Source organism: Aphelocoma coerulescens, chromosome 5 (assembly GCF_041296385.1).
Source record: "Aphelocoma coerulescens isolate FSJ_1873_10779 chromosome 5, UR_Acoe_1.0, whole genome shotgun sequence".
NCBI lineage: Eukaryota > Metazoa > Chordata > Aves > Passeriformes > Corvidae > Aphelocoma > Aphelocoma coerulescens.
The window spans coordinates 18090527-18114723 of record NC_091019.1 but is presented as its reverse complement, the minus strand read 5'-3'; the positions used below and the strand labels follow the sequence as shown (position 1 = coordinate 18114723).

The following is a 24197-nucleotide window of genomic DNA, read 5'->3' as shown; positions in this document are numbered from 1 at the left end:
ACTGCCTTGTATTGTATGGTGCATTGTGGTCACAAAGCAGCACAGCCCCATCATAAAATAAAGGTTGCACCTGCACTGGGACATCTGTGATAGGGGTGACCTTATTGCAACCTTTCAGAACCTTAAAGGAGCCACAGGAAAGATGCAGAGGAACTTTTTACAAGGGCATGTAGTGATAGGACAAAGGATGTAGGCTTTAAACTGAAAAAGGGCAGGTTTAGATTGGTTATTAGGACAAATCTCTTTACTGGGACGGTGGTGAGACACTGGAACAGGTTGCCTGAGAAGCTCTGGGTGCCCCATCCCTGCAAGTGTTCAAGGCCAGGTTGGATGGGGCTCTGGTGGAAGGTGTCCTTGCCTATGGCAGGGGTTTGGAACTGGATGATCTTCAGGTCCCTCCCAACCCAAAACATTTTGATTCTATGTGCTGGCACTCACAGGTTTTAAGCTACTAGCCTTGCAAGCTAAATCATTCTGTGTTCCTTGTGTCCCAGTGAACTTGAGACCTTTTCTGGACGTGGTGTGTAAGACCAGAAGCCTTTGGGCTCAGGGGCTTTGTAATGGGACATGTTAGGTCATTTCTTGAGCTACTTGGCTGTGTTATTTTGCTTGTTATAATGTTACAGTGCTATTGCTCATGGGTTTTCTGAATCTGCTCTAACACTTCATTCTTTTTGCAGGATCTGGCCTACTGCTGTCCTGTGGGTCAAACTCTTTTGGACAGCTGGGACTTCCTCAAATTTCAGGTCCGTGCTTGACTCCACAAAAGATTGAGGTAATGTTTTAAAAGGTGCTGTGCTTTATATTGCTTCCAGCAGCTTATAGAGGTCATCTGAACTCAGTGGGCTTTAAGCCAGACTCTTCAACTAATTTTTATAGTGCCTGTTAAACTTACTTGGTAAGGGCCCAAAGGTGGTCATCAACCTAGAAATGAAAAGCTAAGGCTCCTTTTCTTGTTGTATGAAGAAGTTTCCCACTTCTAACAGAAAGTTGACTCTTTCACTTCTCAGACAAGAAGTTATTTAGCATCATGGGTCATGCCAGATATTCCTTTGTTGCTTTTTTACTGTGGGAGAAGGAGGGCAGCTGATCCCTTAGGTGACCTCTAGTGAATAGGAGTTAACTCACTTGACGTTTCTGTGCTCTTGATGTTTCCTGGGAACATTCATTGCAGTATGGTGCCTTAAAATTAGGTAGTATTGACAGTGCTGATTTGAATCTCTCTCATCCCTCACTACACAGACTATTTGTGAGGAATATTTGCTCTTTGGGTTGGTATCCCTTAAACGCTTGGGCTTGATGCCACCTATTTTAAATACACCTGCTGCTTTTCCACTGAGGATATCCACAGGGTTTGCAAAACCCTGTAAGAGCAAGTCAGGTTTGGATGGGAGGCAACAGAAGAGGGAAACTTCCACATGATTCCCAAGATTTACTGTGGAGGTTTTGGTGTAATTCTTGAGGAACACCAGGTTAAAATTAAGAAATAAACATATTTGTATCACCAATGTTTCATGTGAATATTGTGAATATTGTCGGTTTTTACTGATTGCCACAAAGCTGTGGATCCAGTTGCTTTCCTTGATTTGTTTTTATTTCTTGAAGATGTTCCCACTAATTTTTATGGACCAAAATTTACTTCCTTTGTGATACAAAATGTTGATATGCACTGGGACATGCAGGCTGGAATTGCAAGCACTCTTTTCTTAGTGTTCCACTCCTGTTTGTCCTGTTTTGTTTTTAAAGGCACTAAGTGCACAAAGAAGCTAAAATATATTTTTATTTTATTTGAGTAGTCTCTCAAAGAGAAGGTGGTGAATGTTGCTGCAGGACTGAGACACGCCCTTGCTGCTACAGGTAAATTTGCCATAATTTTAATATCTTTTCAGTAACAAATGAAATGGGATTTTAATGGCTTGGGAGGAAGAGGGAGGTAAAGAGGATGAAATTTATCTAATTTACTATTTATTTTAAATATCACAGGGAAAATACACCTGAAAGTCATAGACTGTAAGATTTTGGGATAAATTAACATGAATAGTACACATTCTAGAAACATCTTCCTGGAAAATCATGGGAAAAACTTTTCCAAGAACTCAGAGTGATGGTTTATTAACAAGTTAATTTTCTGATGGATGGAAAATGTATTGATTTCTTTTCTCCTATTCTGAAACAAAACATAAAAGGAATTTTTTTCAGGAAAAAACGTTTCTGATCCATCAAATTATCTTCTTAGGATTTAAATTCTTTATGGTATGCAAAATAATTAAGGTTTGTATAAGATGTTTCAAAATGGAACTGTTCATAAAATGTGGCTTTTTAAATGATGTAATTGAAATTGACATCTGGAAAATCACAAGAATGGCACGAAATATTTCACGTGCTGTTACTAGAGACTCTGGTTTGTGGTGTAACAGTAGAAATCAAAACCTTCCTTTTGGCATGGCTGTGTTAAAACAGAGGAAAACCAAACAGTACCTGCTCTTGTATTCGGCTTAGTTTTGTGTGAACTTCAGTATGGATTCCAGGTAGTGGAGCTGAAGGTGCAAAGGAGATGCTTGGAAGAGTAGTGGGATCTCTGATGCTTGTATGAATAGTGGGAATTGAGATTCCCTGTGCTGCACTGCACAAACAAATTGGCATCAAGAGAGGGAAAAGGAAGAGAAAGCACAAGAACTTTGTATCCATTCCTGAGGTACTGCAACCACGGGATTTCTGTTACTGAGTCTCCAACAGCTTCCTACCTTCTTAGTTTTCTTGCCTGCATACTGAAACTGCAGCTGTCTGTTGCTTGTTGACTTCACCAGGGTTATATGAATGTTTTTTGGCATAAATATCCTTTAAAGTGTGATTTGAATCAGTGAAAATGACTTGAATGTACCGTTTGTTAATGGGTGAAGTGATTTTTGTTGGTGGTTGATGTGGTTTAATCTCTTTAATTTGTGTTTGCTCTGAAAAGACAGCGGTTTGGTGCTGCAGTGGGGAACTGGGATGGCATCTCGGGCAAAGCGTGCAAGCCAAGGAAAAGCCCTCCCCGTGTTCCTGACAGCAAAGGAACCCTGTGAAGTGACAGGTAATCCAGGAATCTGCTTCCTTTGTGTGGGTGCATAGAGCAGAAATATAATTTGGAGTGGTACGTGCCTTCCTTTTTATAAAGCCACGTGGAATTATAAACACGTAGTGGAGTACCTGAAGGGTGGAATGGTCATACAAGATCATAATCTGTGGGGAAAATGAGAGTCCTGCAATGTCTGTGGCCCAAAGGCAGAGCCTTTTGTTGTTCAAGTCATCACCATCCTGTTACATTTGTATGCATGTCTGTGTGCAAATTCATACCTGCTGTAGAAATTTTATGCAGCTAAATTTTTTCTAGGCCTGGAAGATGTAAAGGTGAAGACAGTTGCTGCAGGCTCCTATCATTCGGTGTCCCTGACAGGTAGGCCTCAGGTACAGAGGTGAAACTCCTCATCTCACCCTTCAAAGGCTTCTCTGCTTTTGAAATGTTTATCAGTTTTGGTTAAACTGGTGAAATTTGATTTGGCCTAGTTAGTGCTGGTAATTGTTTTGTAATAGTTTTGGACTCTGAGAAATTTCCTTTTGTTTTTAGAACTGGATTCATGTTTCAAGTTGTCTGAATTCTGTGTGTTTTTCCTGGGGTCAGGTGTGACTTGGCCCTTACGTAAATCAAGGTCTGGGCTCTTTACTTAATGGCTAGGAACTCTGAAAGGATTTGTTGAATCACGTGGTTGGGTGAATCTCTGGAGCTGCAACAAGGTGCCCTCTTGGATAACTGGTTACTGCTGGAACCAGTGCAGCCCTTTGCCCGTGGAGAAGGAGTGTGCTGGGGGTCATCCCAGGAAAGGCAGCAGAAGCAGGAAAGCCACAGCAATGTGAGCCAATGCCTCTGCATGGGGCAGTGCTGTGCAGGGATGTGAGAAGGCCTGGAGCTGTCTGAGCTGTCTTAGGCTCCACTGTGACAGTGTGCAGATCTGTGGTGTAAGAGCACAAAGCTTATTTGAAGAGAAGGAAGTTGCTTTAATTGGTTAGGCACTTCCATAACGTCTGCCATTTGTTCTTTGATCCTTAGGCAGTGCTCCCATGCTGGAGTACTGAGTATCCAGTAATGAAAGTCTAATAAAGATTTCTTTTTATTTTGACAGATTGGGAGAAGGGAAAACAGATTAGCTTTCATGCTGTAATCTTACAGTTTTGAAGTGTGTAAAATATATTGAACCTTATGAAGACAAGTCTTTGCCAAACTTCACAGGAACAAGTTCTTAGCAAATCTGCAGCCATCTGGTACCTCTGTCATCATTGAAGGAGCACTGGAGTATTTGCTTATGCTGATCTATAGAGATTTAGTTGTATGGGAAGATGTTCCAAGATGTGAACTGTATTGAATTCAGAGATGCAAAGTGTATGCATGATTAGTGAAGACAAACTGTAAGAACAAATAAAATCTACTTTAAATAATTGGCACTCTCTATTTAGACAGTGAACAGATTATTCTTTCATGCTTTTGCTTTTTATTTAAGAGAGCGGTCTATTTGGCAGCAGGGGGACCAAGACTGACAAAGTAAATGCCAAAGGCTTTTATAATGTGATGCTGTTGCTGCCTTTCATCCTGCAAGATAGTTATTACTTAAAATACTTTGTATTTTAAAGATGCTCAATATAATAAAGATACTACTGCAGGGTGCAACATTTAAATAGGGCTTTTTTCTAGGAATGCCTTGCACTGGGGTGCAGTTTTCTTTGCCTCTGTTCCATGAGTCACCTGCTGCTGGGATATCAAGTACCTGCAGCCAGACAGATTTGGAACACACCTGTTGGTGTGGGTTGTTGCAAACATGAATGGGGGTTCCATGGAAAAAAGGATGGTAGAGTCTACTGGTATCCAAACTGGCCTGAACCCTCCAGTGGTGAGAACATGGTGCTAAGTCTTAGTGTCTAAGTTTTTGTTCTAACCTACTCAAGAAATGGGATAAGGGGGTTGAGCATGTGCCATTTCCCAGGATAAAGCAAATACACCTTCTGTAAAAGGAGGTGACAGAGGCAGTGCATGTTGATGTGGAACAAGAATGGCCACAGTGTTTTCCTTTGTTGTGTTTCTGTCACCTCTTTTTTTTTTTTTTTTTTTTTTTTGCTTTCTCTCCAGAAGGTGTGTGTACTTTATGCTGGGGAGAAATTTGTCAATTTTAGCAGAGAATTCAAATATTCAGACGAATAAGTTGCTTGACTTGTTTTTCCTTTTCCTTTCGGTTGTGTTGTTTTAAAGAGGAACATGGGAAGTCCTGCAGATGACTGTCAGTACTGGCTTCTCCCCCCAGTCCCACTCCTTGCCCCCAGTCCCACTCCTTGCCCCCAGTCCCACTCCTTGCCCCCAGTCCCACTCCTTGCCCCCAGTCCCACTCCTTGCCCCCAGTCCCACTCCTTGCCCCCAGTCCCACTCCTTGCCCCCAGTCCCACTCCTTGCCTGTTTTTCACCAGCAGTAGTATAGTGGAATTCTCCTGGCTTACTCTTCCTGTTGCTGTTACCAAACTGAGATTATTAAATATACTGTAGCTTAAGTTCTGCTTTTTTTTTTTTTTTTCCCCCCTCTGAAAGATTTTCTTCTGCCATGGTGCTTGTAGTGAGCTCAGTGCTGACCTGAGACAGCCTGAACCCTTGAGTGTTGTGGATGAGTGCTCCAAACAATTCCATGTCGGAACTTAAATGGCTTCCAGTCTTTCTGGGCCCACAATAATGTACAAGGTCATGTGTGCAAGATTTATATCTTGCACTTCCAGCTTGTGCAGGCTGGCAAAGACTTCAGGGAGGCCTGACAGCTCATGTTCTCTTAAGTGTTTTTGTGGATTTTTTTTTTTTTATTGTGGAGGCCTGGAACATGGGAGGAATGGTTTTGTGCTGAAAAGATGGAACTAATGATATGTCATGTCTGCAGAAGGACTCATCTGAGCAGTCACTGTGTTGGTGTCCATTGGTCATTAGGCTGTGAGCAACTCCAGCTTGCATTGATATAAAGTACTGCAGGTGTTTCTGTAAAAAGAATTATCCCTATGGTTAGAATCCTGGAGTGTGCATTGGAACAAATGCTTGTTTTGGAAAAGGGATGTGGAAGGCAAGTGACCACTAAGAGAAGTGTCTCAGGTGTTGTCTGGTGTCGTTTTGAGGCATGATAATATTTTAATTTTGCCTTGTGATGGGTGGTGCCTGCTTTAGTAGTGTGCTCCTAGCTGCATGTCCAATTCCTTTAGGAAGTGACTGTGCGAGGTGAGCCAAGCAGCACTGGACTGTCCTTGCTTTGGGGGATTTACTGAGTTTGCTCAAGCTGAAAAAGGCAGAATTGGTATGAGCAGAGCTGAGAGTCTAGCTCTTGTAGAGAGGCAGGGAGACTGCAAAGCAGAGCAGGAGCAGCCAGCCAGGCTTTGAATTATTTGCTGCAGTCCAGAAAGTTATTTAGTGGGTGTAATCAAAGCTTTGGAGTGGAAATAAAAGCTGGTCTGCAAGGACAGGGTGGACTGAGAGGGACTGCTCAGTGACTGTCTCCAGGATGCTTTGATTTTCTTTGAGAAGTTGACTACTGTGGTTATTTTTTAATAAAAATTGGTCTTTGTTATAAACATCTAGGCAGTTTGACCTGAAAGCTTTTGTTGCTTCAGGGAGTCTCTGTAGCCCTCAGAAAACAGGCTGTGTTGTTAAGGCCCTTGCAAATATTTCTGATATCCCAGTTACAGTGGTAAAGAATGGTGGGAAAAAGCATACAGAGAGAATGCAAATTGAATGACATGTTCTTTCGTCAGCATGGCTGAACTGAGACAGGGTCTGCATCTGGTGGTGTTAGATCCACATCCCTGTAAACAGATTTTACTTCTCTGTCTGTTGTAGATGAAGGATGCTTGTACGTCTGGGGTAGCAACAAACATGGGCAGCTGGTGAGCAGAGACATCTTTCTTGCTGAGCCCAAGAAGATTGACACTCAGTGTTTCTCACATGAGAAGATTGGAGCAGTTTGGAGTGGCTGGACCCACCTGGTGGCACGGACAGGTAGGATATCTAAACAGCAGTAACATGTGGCACCCAAACAGTAAATTATAAATTGTCTTTGTTGCAGGCAAGCAGTGTTCTTTCTCACTGATAGTGGCTGGATACACAGCGTTGCAGTTTCACCCATGTTCAGTTGTCTGAAGATCAATAAACTAAAAGAAGCTGGCTTTTGTCTGTGTTTGTGGTCAAACCCAGAAAATACTTGGAAAAGACAGGTAAAAAGAGGCATCATTACACTTGAATAGCATCCCCTGAAGATGAAAAGGAAAACAGATTTAATGTTGAAGCTGTACTTTCCTGGGAACCTTTGCAATGAGGACAGTGTGAAAGCTGCCACATGTGGAGAGCTGTAGGGTTAGATTCTTACCTAGGAGGAGATGAGAGGAAGGTTATGTAACAGTGATATTCATGTGTAAAGGGATGGGTGATCTGATGCAGCTCATCCGAGTGTGCAACGCAAAGGCAGGAGGGAAAGGCAGATGAGATGGAAAGGCAAGGCTGGCATCTGAAGCTATTTTGTGGTGTTTGTGTTCTTTGCTTCTCCTGTTGCACAGTGTGTGGTGCCATAGTTAAGGCTAACAAGGGGATGGGAGTCTTCCATAGAGGAAAAGGAACAGCCAGAGCTGTGATGTGTGGCTGGAAAAACAAATTGGACGTTTTCTGTTTCATAGCATTCGTTGTTTGACATCAAGGTATGTCAGAGAAATGTGTAAAAAAGCCTTCTTGGGTATTTACAAGAAATGTCTGAACTCTGATTTTTAGAGGATGCTATACTGCAAATTCGAAAGCTGCAATCAGTGCTATGAGCTGCTTGGAAACTTTTCAGGTGGAGTAAAAGAATTTGTCTCAAGATGTATAGTTCTTGAATTAAGTTCTTAATGTCATCCTCACTGAACAGAAATGGTACGAAGAAGGCATTAGTCAGGATAACCTGGTTTTTAAAGAGAGAGTCTTGTCAACTTGGTTTGCTTTCCTTCACTATTTCTTAATAGAGCATACCCACTAACTAAGGCATCCCCAAAGTTTTAGTAACTTCAATGTTTCACCTGCTTGATACTTATCTGTGGGCATTATGGACATGGACTATTGCAGTAAGTGTTTTTTTACAGCAACAACAAAAATGTGTCAAGTGACTAGCAGGGGTGTTTTGCTTGTGAATGTTTAAAAGGAAATGATATAAAAATAGGCTGACTTTCTACATCTGCGTTAGAAAACTGGCTGAGTGATGCAGTGGCACAAGTTATTGCTGAAACTGTATTTTATGAATTTTGAATTTTAAGTCTCTTTGAAGAGCAATGGACCTGAACCTAAATCATCTGGAATAAGATTTTGAATGGCCTTTGGCAGCCTCCAGACACCAGTCAGGATCCCGTGGGAATTTCAAGGGTTGTTCAGCTACTAGATATGGTGTGAGCTGAAGCACTTAACTCTTTCTGGAAAATCATTTGCTGCATTAAACTTGCAGCTGAATAACTGAAAAATGCAGCCCACTTGAGAACTTTCCCCTGCATGCAGTTCCTCCCACCAGTATCCTTCTCGCAAAGAAGAAAATGTTGCTTCAGTTTCCTGGTGCTGAAGTCATAAACCAGTGGTCCCCAAACATTATGGATCAGTAAAATTTTTTTTGAGCATGCAGCCCCCAGTATATTTATGGTTATTTATTTATAAATTGTAGACATATAATGCTGTAATATGCAAACTATAAAATATGTACAATAGAAATTTTACAAAGGATGAGATAGAGATAAACACTATTTTAAATACTACTTTATTAACTTAAATAATTAAAATTGTTAATAATTTATTAATAAATTAAAATATTTATATGTTATTTTCATCCTGCCCTCCAGTGGATTGTCTTGTGAATAACTAGGGCTGCATGCACTTCACTTTAGAGATACTGATATAAACATTTCCTGCTTGCTTTACTGTGGGGAGTTCCCCAATTAGTGGAAAGGAGGCAAAATAGAGTGATTTTTGGACACAGGAAAATGGAAGGAAGGGATATTGTAATATGGTGCTTCTCTGCTCATTGTGGAAGATAGGAACATACTTTAGAAAGACATTGCAGTGTAGAGGGATTTTGCTGCATGAAAGAATGAGTAAGTTTTTTCTAATTAATAATCTCACCACAATGCAAATTTAATAATTTAAAGTTTGTTACTGTATCTGAATTCTCATGTAGTGTTTTCCACACAAGAATTTTAAGAGGCTGTTACTAATACTTAGAGTTCTGTTTGAATTTTTTTTTCCAGAAAGTTAATCCTGATCAGAGTAGTAATAATAAAAAACTTGTTATTGCATCTTTCTTGACAGTAACTAAAAACTTTTCTCATTGGAAAGACACAGGAAGGAACTAGGTGGATAAACACTGGACACACAATGCATAAATTCACAAATTCTGCCATTTCAAAATGACATTTTGATCTTTGTCTGCCAGGTGAGCAGTGCTTGGCTGCAGAACTAATGGAAGAGTGAAAAGTAAATGAGAGAGTGATGTTTTTAAAAACAACCATCAAGAGGAATTGTTGCCAGTTTCATGGTTGCAGTGGTTTGAGAATTTTAAAGTGAGTCCAAGCAAGTTATCAACTTTGTTATCAGAAAAAAGGAACACAGCATGAATATTTTTGTCTTCTGTCTTTCTCTCTTATGTAAGCTGGCCTGTTTTAAGACTTGCTTTGTTTTTCCTTTATGCTGCTGGCAAAATTTTGTATTGTAACATAAAGCAAAACACACAACTTTTTTTCATTTCTTCCCCATTCTCTCTTTACAAGGGATTTTAATTGCACCTGAAATCACTTTAATACCTGCATCCCTTTCATATCCTACGTTCTACCCCATTCAGCAGAGGTTTCCTGTAATTTCTTTTTAGAATTTGATCAACTCTCCTTTCATTTGCTGTTGTTTGTATTGTAAAGCAGTTTGGATTCAAGATGTTAATTCCTGAGAAATTAATTGCTTGACTTAAAGGTGTTAAGGAATGTTTTCACGAGATGTTATGTTTTTAATCCTTACCTTTAGCTGATCCTCATCAGCTCCAATTCCTTATTCTTTTTATTATAAAAGTATCTTTTGGGGCTATTTCCACTGTACATACTGTTACTGTAAAATAACTCACAGAACCCTTCAAGGCAGACAAGTGCTTTCTTTTCCTGCCTTGATTACTGTTTCCTACAGAGGAGGGAAGTGCAATTAGACTGTATGGCATCACTAGTACTCTTTCAAAGTAAGTTATATTATTCTGGTAGTAGAGGTGGTCCTAGTTGATGATGGTTGGTCCAAAAAGATGAAGATTGAGAAGCTCTTTGATCAGGTCTCTGATGATAAAATAAGAACTTGCTGGTGTCTTTGGTTTAGTTACTATTCTGTGTGAATGCTTGTGTCAAGTGATTCTCAGGAGTGCTTTTCATTGGTGACAGGGCAGTGCTGTTACTGCTCTGTGTGAAGGAGAGACCAGGTGTGTTCCTGTGGCCTTGGACTCCAAGTACAAGTGCTGTTCTCTTCAGACAACCACTCTGTAAAACGTTTGCTTCCTCTCCAGCACTCTGCTTAATGGCACAAGGAGCACCACTGCAGTATAGGTGATACTGTTTTTTGGGTTATAATGAACAGCTGCCTTGCATTGCTCTGCTTAACAATGTCAGTTTTAATTTGTGGTCCCTCTCAAGTTAATATGAGTGTAACTGCTGAAAGAGAGGTTATTGCTTAGGTCATTTAAAAGAGAGCTAAGTTGTGGCCTGTAATGTTGAAGATGTAAATTAGTCTGCTTTGGGGAATGATAGAACCAGTCTGACTTGAAGGCAAACCTAAATATAGCAAGAGAGGTATTTTGAAGACTTAGAGGTGAATCATCAACTTCCATTCAAAACAAGATATTGTCTTTTTAACTGGGATGCCTAATAACTAACCTTCCTTAATCTGGCCTGGTTTATTATCTGTGTATTCTCCTGAATACGTGCACTAATCTATTTGTCACATGGTGTCACATGAAGTTATGCTTTGTTTGAGCTCAGATAAAGAATTCCAAGCTCTTTAACTCAGAAAGTTACTTCAAAAATGCAGTTAAAATTGTGTTTCTGCTGCCTGTGCAAAAACTGCCTACAGCTAAAAAGTCTTGGAAGAACAAAATGCCGTGACATAGTCTGAATAATATTCTGAATCCTCATTCCAAATGTGCATCTGAATCTGTGCATCTTTGAATGTCCCTTGATGTCATGTCATTTAGGCCACATAAACCCACTCTTAAGTGGTCTGACATGTTAGTGACCTACATGGTAAAATAGAAACCATCTCCTGTTTTTATCTGAAGCAAATGACAGTGTGTCTCCCCAAACACTGTGAGCAGAATGAGAGAATATTTCTAATGATCTTGTTTGAGTCATTAACCTTTAGCATTTCAGTCTTTCACAGAGGCTGTAGTTGCACTTCTAGGTGCCTTTTCTGATGGCAGTCACAAGCTAAAGCTATTGGGCTTTGCTGGGATGTTGTGCAGCTTGCAGGGAGGTGAAGGGGAAGGACGTGTCTGGCACCCGAGCAGCACAGCCTCAGCCCACTAGAGGTCCTTTCCAGTTTGCTCTTGAATCCAGGCTCTGCAGCCTTCCTCTGGAAAGCAAGCTTCCTCTACCTTGAATTTTTCAGCAGCTCCCTAGGACAGCAAATACTAATTTCTGTATATGTATCATATATATTCTTTTGTTTTAATGCTTGTCTCCTTTTAGACATGGTAGCCAAGAGTTTGAAACTGGAGCCCTATGTGAGGTAGCTGTATTTCATGTGGAAGGATGCTGGGTTTTGGGAGTACAGGGGAAATACTAGAAAATAGCTTAATCAAAACCTGCAAATCGATAGGTACCCCTGAACCTCTTTGAAGCAGAACTTGAGTTCAAGAAATGAGTGCTCAAAAAGGAAAAGCCTTTGTCCATCTGCCTCAGGGGTAAATTTTGAAGCTTCATGGCCTATCTTGAAGGTCTTGCATTTGATTACAAAGGGTAGAGCATGGCAAGGGGTGGGAAAAAAATGGGCAAGCTTGGGGACCAAAATTCAGAAATGAACACTGGGAACTGTGGGAAATTTAGTATGCAATTATGGGATGAAAGATTCTAGATGCATATGGAAATTGCCTTGTTTTCTATATTGTCTTCAGAGCTGTCTTCTTGTTCCATCACACATTTGTCTCATTGGTGTTTCAACTTACACAATAATTATTTTAAGGTTGTGTTCTAGATAGCTGTAAATACCTAGAAGATTTTGGAATTTTCTTTGACTTCATGGGCTGGCATAATTCCTTGGCTTTATTTTTAAACTTAAACAGTTAAGAGTGTGCGTGTGTCTGTGCATTTGCTTTGTGATTCTGCACTCCTATTCCTGCTGTTCCCTGCTGGGAGTTACTTCTACATGACTTTGATAAAAGTCTTGAAGAAATTAATTCAGTGGTTTGGTCACTGAGGAGGAGGTTGAGTCCAATGGGAACTGAAGGTACATTCTGAAAGGTTATTGTCAAGTGTTGAGAGTTGTTCATATGCAAAGCTTTGTCACAGAATCTTGTTAACATCATCTTTTGAGTAACTGAGTTGTTTCTTCAGTCACCATCCCTCTTTTACCTCTTCTTGTTGCTAGGAACTTCCAGTTGTACAGTAATTAGCTGTGTATGCCATCTTACATCATTTCTGTGTGAAAAGAGGGGTGTCAGGAAGATGCTAAATTGTCACTAAGTTTGATTGAAGGTACTCATTGTAAAACAGAAACATCAGTGATTGGCATTAGGGACAAAATACCTCAATATTTGAAATTCCCTTTGTGAACTGTGACGTTACATTGGCAAATGGAGATTCAGATGGCCTGGGAAGAGTAGGATTTAAATAGATTTTTGTTAAATTTAACTCATGAGTAAAAATGAGCTTAACAGAAGGAAAACAGCTATCAAAAATTTTCCATATCTGTTCTGCTCCTCTTACGTGTGGGGCAGCCCACAGAGTGCCCTTCCCACAGCAGAGAGGGAAGATAAGGTACGTGAGGCTGGTCTGTCCTGGTTTTTCTGGCTATGGCTTCCTCTCGTGTTCTTTCCTTGGAACAGGCTGCCCAGGGAAGTGGGGGAGTCACCATCTCTGGAACTATTCAAAAGCCTGTGGATATGGCACCTGAGGACATGTTTTAGTGAATGTGGCTGGGTTGACAGTTGGACCTGATGATCTTTCCAACTTTAATGATTCAATGATTCTGTGATTCACACTTGCTTAGTCCTGTCCAGATGTATTTTACTAAGTACTCCATGATTGGAGGAGTTTGGAAAATGACTCAGTCATCATTCAACATTATGTTCTGGGGCTTTAGGCCACATGTGTGGAAAGAAGGACTATTATATTGAATTTCTCACCCCCTCCTTTTTTTTTTTGTGTGTGTGTGTGTGATGTCCTCTCTTTTTCTAGTGGGAACAGTGATTGTTGTGGACTTAAATATTTTGTAACTGTCCCAATTTGACAGAATTTTCATCTTTAAAAAGCGTTCAGAAAAAAATGTACCTTTCCAATGTGGATCTGGTATGGATTTTGTTCAAGTCATTAGTGGGTGAGATAAGGGATTCATTACCTTCTCTAATTTTCTTTTTTTTTTTTTCCCCTTTGGTTTCTGTGGTTGGATTGCTGCAGTTTATGACTACCCATATATTTAGCAAATGTAATAAACAAGGTCAGATACACTAACGAGTATGTGCTTGTGTGCAGGAAATCTGTAAATATGGTGCGTGTTCTGTTTTCAGTATCCTCCAGCACCAGAGCAACTGTGCAAGAGGAGCTGTAGTTTTGTGGGCTGAGAAGGGCACCTTGTTGAGCTGTTCCTTATTCTTTTCTTTTAAAGCAAATTAAACTGTTGCAATGGTAATGATGATAATTGCATGGAATACACCTCCCCTCTCGCAACTATTGTGAAACCAGGGTACAAAGCTGATACAAATTTCCTTAAAAGAAGAGTAGTTTGACCCTAAGTGTCCCTGTCTTTCTAATTCTTCTGACTACTTGCAGCTGGAACTGCTGGCACTATCTAAGCCACTTGCTCTTCTGTTTGACTGTTTCTGCTTTGTTATATGTCAAACCCTTTCTCCTGAATCATACTAAAATCATTCACATTGTACTTAGGTCTCTGTCAATTCACCTATTTGAAGCTGAAAAGAAGCAAAGGTAAAAGCAAGAGAAAATTCATGTTCTTGTAACTTCTGTCATAAGCTGCCTCCAAGTTCCATATTCATAGGCATTAATAGAGAAAGATCCAAATGTGGAACTCACAAGAGTGAGAGCCAAATGTGGAACTCACAAGGCCACTATTGTTTGGTTGCTGCTGTGACAGACTGGGCCAGACACTATATAATTCACCTCCTTTTTGCTTCTCTACCTTTAATTCAGCTTCTAGACTCCCATACACTATGGGTCCCAGCAGGTCTCTGTGGTGATGCTTCTTTATCAGGTCTGTTATCCAGCAAAAAGAGCATGGACTGGAAGACTGGGTTAAGGGATTCTTCCCTACACTCTCTTCCAGCTGGGAGATCTAAGTGGGGGGGCAAAAAAATTACAGTTTCATTTTGGGAATATTATATGACACAGTTTGCATGTGGTAAAAGGATGATGGGATTGATTGAAGTTTTGGCCACTCAAAGCTCTTAGTGTAGAGAATTGATGTGGAGCACACAACAAACAGTGAGAATTTGGTCTTCAGAATTTTTGCATTTATGCAAAATGGATATAACATGGTCTCAGACAAACAGTTGGAATCCTTAGTAAGATAGAAGTGCTTTGCACTCACTTTGTGTAGAAAAAGAAGCTGGAAGAAATCATTACCTGATAGCTGAATTAATCTGCATGGTAATTGCCAAGAACAAGGTATATGTACTCTGCCCTCTTAGTTTTACTGGTCTTTGAGAAGAGAAGTGGCTACTGCATTTGCAAATTACTTCATTTAAAGCTATACATTTCTAAGCTGAGCATTTTTAAGCTCAGCTTCTGAAGGCAGCGACTCTGTGTGCACAATCTATGCATGTAAGTGCATTGATCTTATTTAACCTTAGTAGCATTTTAAGGCTATTAAATACTTGTTTTCATAATCTTGAAATGACATTTCCTGTTTAGTAATTGATTATTCAGGTTTAATGCTCACTTATGAGTCTTACTGTAGGAACCCAGAGTTCACTTACTATTCAAACATACTTAATGTGCTTTTTAAGAGCTTAGTGGCAGTTGAGTACTTGTGAAAAACAGTACTTTTCAGGAACTTTTTTTTTCTTAAAAAAAACTAGAAACAAACAGGGAAAAAAATCTATGAAGCCTATATAGATTGTTCCTTTCACTATTGCCTTGCAGTAATTTTGAAATAAATAATTCGATGTAGGATCCACGAGCTCTATCAACAGCTGTAAATTTTCAATAACAAGTCTGTAGTCTTGTAGAATACCTCAGATACTTGGGTAGTATGATGAGATCTGCCAAGAGAGTGTGGCTTTTATTCTTTAAAGTATTCCAGTTGTGAGGAACCACAGAACAATCTAAGACAAGTTTGTGCTGAAAAATTCCAGTTGTCCCCAGGCACTTGTTACACAGGGTTTACATTGTTTGAGTGCTAGCAATGGCTGTGTGCTGTTGCAATGTGAAGTTGTTTCTCTGCCTTACAAAGTGTATGCAGTAGGGTATTTTCTAGTTTGTGGGGTTATAATTTTTGTGTATTTGTAAGCATTCAGCTGAGTTGGCTGGATTTTTGAGTGCTCTGAAAATACCATGACTGACCATGACATCTATGTTTTACCATGTGAGTCTATTAAATACACAAGTGTGGTTAGCAACTGATATCCTTTAACATTTGTTATATTTCTTAAGCAAAATCAGTGGTTTTTTCTGTGCTGCTAGGTGACTTGATTTCCTTATATAAAGATGAATGATTTTTTTAATCCAGCTCATGAAAAAGCATTGCCTTGCTTATAAATATTGTTGAAATCCAAAGCTTATGATTAATTCCTCCTATGTAGTAGGAATGTATATTAATTTTGTTTAGCTTCGAATTTTGTTGGTGTTGATCTCCAGTTTTTACTTTGTCAGTGCATTTTGGATACTAATTTTCTTTCAAGATGATATGCATGGAAGTGCAGACCATGAGAGAACAACAGCCAAGATTAACCTGCTACCTTGAGAAACAAGCAACCAGAAGCTACAGGGCCAAGCCAATAAGTTTGAGGAAGTCCAGGGAATGGGAACAGCTGTCAGGAAGCACTGGGTGTATCTGCTCAGAGGGGCATGATCTAGAGCTGGCCTCCAGCTCCTGGTGGTAAGTGAGGCTCAGTCTCCATGGCACTGAGGAACAAACAGATTATTCCTACCCCAAGGAAAATTTTGCAGGGGTGTTTGCAAACTGTTTTGCATGCTTTTCTTGTTTTTTAAGCCCTCTTCTATGTAGGAAGGGAAGGAGCTACTTCAAGCCTGGTTTGTGGTGTGGTAGTTGAAACTCAGGGTGAACTCCCTCTGTTTTTGTAGTTCCTATTTGGACTTCACTGTCTCTTAGTGTTGCTGCATATATTCAGTATGGATCCCAAACAAGTGAGACTGAGCTGTGCATATGAAGGGGAGTTAACATTTTCTGTGTTGCTTAGGATACACTTTAGGTTTTTGGGATGTTCTGCTGGATTTAAGGGCTTGTTGGTTCAGGTCTGCTTTCGTCTCCACCCAGTATTATGGGGCCCACAGTATGTAATAAGAATAAAATAATCACTGGTTTATTTTTTGGGGACAAAGACCTGGATGAATAAAAGGTATTAGAATCTGATTCATGCAGGAGAGAAACCCTAGGAGGGTGGTGGGATTTCCTTAGGTGACTCATTCTCTGTTTTACTCAGTATCATTTAACTAAAAGAAAAAAATCTAAAAAACACTGTGTAGTCAAAGATCTATTCAGGGACAGTGCTTTATTTCAGTTTTGCTAATATCTTCTTATCATGAATATAGGAAATCTTATTTTTCTAGAATTTCCAGAAATTCACCTTTACAAAGCTGCCCAAAATATAGATACAGAAACTCCTCTAGGAGTATGTTTTCCTACTTGTCCTTTCCACCCCAAAATAGAAAGCAAACTGAAAATCAGTTTGGCATTTCTCATCTTGAATTTTGGATCTTGTAGCTGATGGGTATTTTGTAGGAATTTGCTTGTACACACATTTCAGGCTTGTGCCTGCTAATGACACAGCTGCCTGGAGCTGAAGCTGTTCATTGAAGAGAAAATGGACAATAAAACATCCAGAAGTGAAGATCAGGCTGTGGGGACAATAAAAGGGTGGCAGTGTGGATTACTGGGTGTTCATGAGGGTTGAAGAATCATCCTGACAAGTCACGCAGTACAAAGGAGGGTGTTAAATCCATTTTTGTCTCCTCTTGCTTGTTCACTTTGCTAGAGACAGAACACACAACACCAAAAAAGCCCTAAAACGCTGTGGCCATGCACACAGGTAGAAGCTGATAGTTGAAATACAACAAACTTCTGCTGTGTCTGATTTAAAAATCTGGGTAGTTATTTAAAATTCCTCTAGCTCACCAGAGCATTATTCAAACAAAGTTTGTGAAAACCTGGCCACCTGTTTTAGCACAGGAGAAAACTCACGGTTTCTTCAGAAGCTGCCCTATCTCCCTGTCATCTGTGAAGCATGAATAGGAGGATACTGCTTCTTTTGATCAATATCCATTGTAACATCAGAGAAAAGAAGGTATTGAAAAAACAGGAGCTTTTTGTTCGTTGCTGTCCCCCCCCTTACTCCTAACGAGAAAAGTTCTCTTATTTCTCCCCTCTCTCACCTTAAAACCTAAACACCTCTTAGTAACAGGCACCATAGCACATTAATACTTACATTACAACCCTGTTCATACACACACTCAGGTAATTCTTAAACATAGATGTGCTGGCACTGCAAGGAGGTACAGATGTTGTAGCTGTATAGAGGTGGTTGTGGACAGCTGTTGCTTCACTAGGTGAGCATCAGAAGTAAATCTCACCAGCATCATTCCCTCTTGGCTGGGAATTTCAGATTTTCTTACAGGACAGACTTGTATTGCAGTCATTGGTAACATTTCTAAAGTGTTTCTAAATTTTTAGACTCACCCGTGCTCTGTGCCTGTGGCTCTGAAATGCTGAAAACACCTCAAAATGTTGAGACATAGACACAGTCTCTTAGTATGTGAGTTCTAATGAGTTAGAGGTCTGAGCTGGAACAAGAAGTCAGGAATTGAAGGGAACTCTGCTAGCTGGATAGTGTCCCCTTATATATGATGGATTTTTTCAGGGCATAAGTGGCATTTGGATGCTTTCACCATTAGGCAACCATTTACACCCTTGTCCACTCTCTCCCTGCACTCTCCTTGACGTTAAGCACCTTGCCATACATAGGTGGAATCTTGTGTTGTGGTTTTTTATTTCTTCCTCCACCCCCTTGCCCAACTCTTAAACTTTCTTGTGGGTGGAGGGAGAAATTGGGATGATATTCAGAGAGAATACATCACCTTATTGCTCATTATTCATCTCTTGACTTCAAAGGGTATGAATTTTCCTTCCCATCCTCTTTTAGACTGTTTTGTTCCCCCTGTCAGCGGGAACACTGCTCGTTATTTGAGGTGCACAGCCCACTCTTAGGCAATTGTAGTAGCTGTTCTAATGATTCTGACTCCTAACAAGGCGGGTGATCTCCTGGGAGGCTCTGGAGGTGCCATTGTTGGATTTGTGGTACTGTTCTGTTCTTTGTACTTTATTTCTTCAGAACAGCGCATAGTTAGGGTTGAACTCCATTGGATGTAGAACTCAGCTGCTTCTGGAGTGACTGAGGAAGTTCAAGCCACTTAGCAAATCCCAGGATTGCTATTCTAACACTTTATTTCTGTAATGCTTTCTATTTCTTTGTAGATGTTGTGACTCTTCAGAATCATGCATGTCTGAGGCTTGTTATCTAGTGAAATCTCTTGTGCAACTGGTCTCTGATTATTAGGAATGCATCTTGTGGACAGCAGTGAAAAAGCTCAGTTCTCCTTCAGGCTGCCATTCCAAAGCAATTCTGTTGCTATTTCTGTGCCTGCCTTTCCACAGCACGCCCTAGAGTCTTTTAACAAGGTAAATATTAGCACTGGGAACTTAATTACCTTCCCTTTGTTTATCTCTTGTAGACACATACCAGTTCCTTCTGAGGCTCAGATGGCGATGGGATATTGAGAGTAGCAGGCTTGCTTGCCTTCTCCAGATTAGGCAGATTCACAAATGTTTGCAACATTGGAGCTAGAGGGAATGCTTTTCATGAAATTATCTAGAAAATATGCCTATGTTGTAATCTCTGAATAAGATTTTCTGTAGTACTGTACTGTGTTAAGTCTAATGAAACAGGATCTGGACCTTGCCTCAAAGGGGATAAAGACCTAAGCAGTCCTTTTATAGACAAAAGATTAGGAAATCAGACACAATAAAATAATTGGAAACAAATAAAAGCACATGCAGCATATTATTATACTTCCAAGGGTGTTGTTTTTCCAGAATGGTGTCCAGAAAGAACTGAATGTCTATTCAGTTCTCTGGGGAATGTTAGAGGAAGAGATGCTCAGCTGCAGAAGGAAGGAAATTCCAGGTTAGAGAGGCCTGTATGGAAGGAAGCATGTAACAGTGCAGAAGGGCATGGAGATATAAATATAGAATGTCAGTAAAAGTGTATGACTCATACTGCTGTAGTAGCATAGTGCAGAATTTATTTGCAGAAGTACTGAACAAAAACCCTATGGTATACTATGGTGCATTTGCAGATAGTTTTCCATAGCTGGTTAATGTTTTATGCATCTTGCTTTTTTGGAGACATCACCAAATTGTGCTTTGATTTTCTTTTATTTCCTTCTTTTTGTTAGGACTTTGTTTTTAGTTGAAGAGTTAAGTCCTCTATTGAACCTTGAATGCAGCAGTTCTGTTTGCTGGGTAGAGATGAGTTAGATTTGTTTTTAATCATGTAACTAAATTTAGCCAGCAATCTGCATTTTAAGGCATTGCTATTAAAAGACTAAAAGTGAGATATGTATCGTAGTTTGAATTTAAAATAAGCCAGAGGCACAGCTGGTGAGGCAGTCATGACTCTCTAATCATGAGTGGAGGGAAACAAGGAGGGAATTTTCTCACCTTGCAGGACGAATGCAAAGTCTGTTAGGTGCTTTAAAATCTACCTTTTCCCCCAGCCGCCTTCCCCAGGTTTGTTTCATGGTTGCATGGATTTCATGATGTTCCCCTCCTATTTTCTTTTTTCAGCCAAGATCATATATCTGTTTGATATCAGCAGTATGAGCACAACTTCACATGCATTTAAATGGTAACATTTTAGTTTTTCCTGTGGTTTATCCAGAGCTTTGTGCGGTACTTCATGTTTCCAGTCTCTCCTCTAAAAGGAAAACGGTTTTTATCCCATCTAAAACCTGAACCAGAGACAGGGCTTCCAAGGCAACTGGAAAGTCCTGGAATTTGCCATATTGAGAGTTATTGTTCAGTCTTTCAAAGCAGTGAAGCATGCTGCTTAAGTATGTGAATAATCCCATTAACTGAGCATTGCCTATCTTGAGACGTGACTTGGTCTAACAATGGAAAGGAGGAGTATGCCTGGTTTTTAACGAATGAAAGTCAAAGCTGTTTGGATATTTAAAGATGTCCAAAGTGCTGGTAAATATGGATCTGTTGGTAAAGTGCATGACAAATTTAGCATGTCATGGAAATTGCAAGCTATGTCTAGTCTGTCATATGGAATATTAAATTGATTTAATACAGCACTGCCTTTAGCAATATTTGTTGTAGCCAAGCTCCCATTTCCCAAGGCTATTTTTCAGCCCAATCACTTCCTTGGCTTGGTTTACCTTCCCAGTCACAATTAGTTCAAGCACAGTGAATGCAGGTGGTCTAGTGGGGAGAAAGCTGTTTGAGTCCAAAGTTTCTTGGTGTAAACTATTGCCTAAGGAACTCTCGCTCTGTGCTCTGAACATTTTAGTCTGTTTTAAAGACTGTCATGGTCTTGGTGTCTTCTCTTGGTGAGTTTCACACATCCTCAAAGCTTCACTTGCTTAACTGAGTATTTTCCATTATATTATGTGTTCATACAAGTCCTTGGGTGTTCAATATTTTGATATCTCTAGGAGGCTCTGAAAGGATGATTTTCTCCTTTTTCTCTTTTTTTTCCTTAGCAGTAGGAATGGGTCACAGTGAGAACCCAGTTGTTTGCTGAATCACAGATGAGCCTCTGCTTGTAGTGGTGTGAAATCCCTTGTTGATTTGTCTTGCCCACATGCCTGTGATTAAATTTGATCACCAGGTTTGGGAACATCTGATGTAGCTTGGAATTGCAGGAATCTTTGGCCCACTTGATGAGTATAGGAGTTCTTACTGGCAAATCCATAGCTGTTACAGGAGGACTGGTGATGCCCTTATGGTTCTCTTCCTGTGGCACTTGTGGCCTTTTGTTGCAGGTTTAGATCTCTTCACAGAGTGTTTGGAAACCCCTGTGAACTGCAGCTTGTTGTGTGGATGCTCTGTGGGCTATTCTGAACCTGTGTATTGCAGCTTGTGACTGCAGAAGGCTGAAAGTGGCAATGGAAATATCTCTAGTTTTCTGTTGCTGTCATCCCTGAAATGCTTTTGCTGCTTTGTTTGAACTTTCCTGATGATGCATGACCTCAATACTGTGCAAAGATTTGTGTTTTAGTCATACATTCTTAGCAGCTGTTATGAATGAATAGGGAAAAAAGTTCAGGAGTGCGCCCTATTATATGAAGCTGCAGAAGTTTGTAAGGAGGTCATGGAGAGGAGATGTGTGAAGAGATGTGGACAGCTCTGGTACACTGAACTCTTGTATAAGAGAATCATTTAAACCCTTCTCAGGACAGATAACTCTGCTTTGCACAGAGACCACGCAGCACAGGTACAGGTGTTAGGCTGCAGGTGTGGGGGTGCCTGCTTTCCAGCTGCTGAATTAACGCAGTCTTCAGCCAAGAAGGAATTAAGGATGGATGGATGAATGTTTTTCTGTTAGGTTGCCCTGCACAAGGGCTGTTTCTCGGTAGATGAGGGAGTTTCTCAGAATGGTTGAAGGACATCAGTGATTTTCTGAAGGACAGCAGAGATCTGTAGATGTGGGAGAAGTGTTGCTCTGTGTAGGGCAGGGAGGAGGCAAGAGGCAGCCTCTAAATGTCAATTTTTAATGCCTGCTCCTGCGAATTTTCATGTGAAAGGAGGCATTAGGAATTTTATATAGAACTTCATATTTCAAGTCTGAGATTAAGCATTCAGTGCAAATATCCAGAGTTCATTTGAAAAGTAATCATTAATGCAGCCATGAACTGAGATAGCCTAGATGAACTCTTTTCATCTAGTATTTATGAAGGATAGTTCAAAGCTTGCGTGGGTACTAAATAGAGACTTCAAGGAGATAACACTAGTGCATGATATTACCTTAAAACAGGAAAATTGATATAAAGATAAATTTTAGTCTAGTGAAAATAAGTAAATTTTAATGTGCCTATTTGTCTGTTGTGTTTTACTGAGAAACAACCAACCTGTTTTTAAAACTAACGTACTTATTTTTTTTATTGCTAATTCTTTCCACTTATGTGGCTGAGCAGATTGATTCAAAAGTGCTAAAAGGGAAAAATGACATGCTCTACGGCCTCTGTAGCAGCATAAAACAGCACAGGAAAAGCTACACTGTCAGGCAGGAAGCAACTAGAAGTGCTTTATGCAGTGTTGCTGGATTTGCAGTACTCTGAAGGCTGTGAACTTGTAATTTTGAGGACATTCTCAACTGTCTGTGCTTTGTTATACATGAGGGCAGAAGGATGATGTGAAGAAAATGCAGAGGAACCTTTCAGACAGTGGTTTGTATTCAAGTCTTTGAATATGTATGTACCTTCATCTGTATTCTGTGAGGGACGTGAGCATGTGTTTTGGGTGATTTGCTGCTGTGTGTACACTGATGCAGACTGCTGTGTCTACAGTTCAAAGAGCACGAGCAAACCAGATCTGCATGATCATGTAGAATCTCAAACAATGTAGCATACTGTTTGTGTTGTTTACTTAAGGAGCTGTTAGAAAGTTTTTCTTAAAAATCATCTCCCCTTTGTCTTTCTTTTTTCCAGCTCTCTGAACTCCTGTACTGTGTGGTTCATTCAGGCTGTAAACTGGAATAACACAGGGTGCATGGATTTATATTTCTTACTCATTAATTTCAAATGGTGTTGAATCCTCTGGACTTTATTTTGATGTAGCATTTGCCTGGTGAAAAAATGAGCAGTTGGTACACAGTCATCTGGGACAATGTGGATGTTCACAGTAGAGGAGTTGAAGTGCCTTTTGGAATTGGACCCTCCATGCTCAGAACATGGCAAGATCCAGGTCTTAGGAAGCATTGTTAGTATTTCAGAAGGACTGGAAGAGCTTTTCAATATTATACGCTTCTTTCTTTCATGCAAGTTGTAGAGATAACTCCTGCCTTTTGTGTACCCTCTTCCTGCATAGAGTCTGGTATGAAATATCACATTTTCTGATGTCTCAGCCACTTCCAGGGCTGATGTACTCTGTCCAGTAGACTCATCACTGTGTATGTTTTCCTGACTTCTAATTAAAATCTGTCCTAGTCTAATATTAGACCAACACTCCTTGTTATATCACCCTTCATTCTTAAGTAATTCATCCTGCAACCTCCTTACTCTGTATGACTAATGTCTTTCTCTCAAATATTCTTAGAACATTTTAAAATACCATCTATTTTATAAGCAGCACAGTAGCAATATCTCTCATTACAATTGCTCAATGCTTTCTGTCATAGCTCAGTGCTTTCTTTTCCTGAGGATTTTGACGAGACTTTAACCTTTGGCGGAATTTTCCATGCATTGGTGTTTGCCTCAGCCTGAAATTTCCACTTGAGACTGGGGTTTTTTTGTTTGTTTGCTGAAAGTATAATCAGTATTTCATAGAAAAGGCACATCTAAATCAGCTTCTGTTAGTTTCTCTCACAAAAAAGACAGATTTGTGTACTTTGGGTTTTTTTTGGTTTTTTTAAAGGATCCCATGGCAGATGTTTTTTGGCTGAAAAATAGAAATGATTGACTATTAGCAGGAGTCTGAGCATGGAACG

General features: G+C 40.1%; 1 protein-coding gene across 9 annotated transcripts in view; it reads left to right on the top strand.

The window, feature by feature from the left end:
* Nucleotides 1-24197, top strand: part of SERGEF (secretion regulating guanine nucleotide exchange factor) — a 142656-nt gene that overhangs the window by 3513 nt on the left and 114946 nt on the right. For 8 of the 9 annotated variants that reach the window (XR_011151331.1, XR_011151332.1, XM_069016889.1 and 5 more), the window contains exons 4-8: nt 681-775; nt 1797-1857; nt 2960-3073; nt 3374-3436; nt 6890-7048. Coding sequence is in view for 7 of the 9 variants with exons in the window: in XM_069016889.1 (XP_068872990.1) it covers nt 681-775; nt 1797-1857; nt 2960-3073; nt 3374-3436; nt 6890-7048 (492 nt within the window). In the remaining 2 variants the exon portion in view is untranslated. The remainder of the gene's footprint in view (nt 1-680; nt 776-1796; nt 1858-2959; nt 3074-3373; nt 3437-6889; nt 7049-24197) is intronic. The other variant, XM_069016888.1, reaches the window with a different exon arrangement.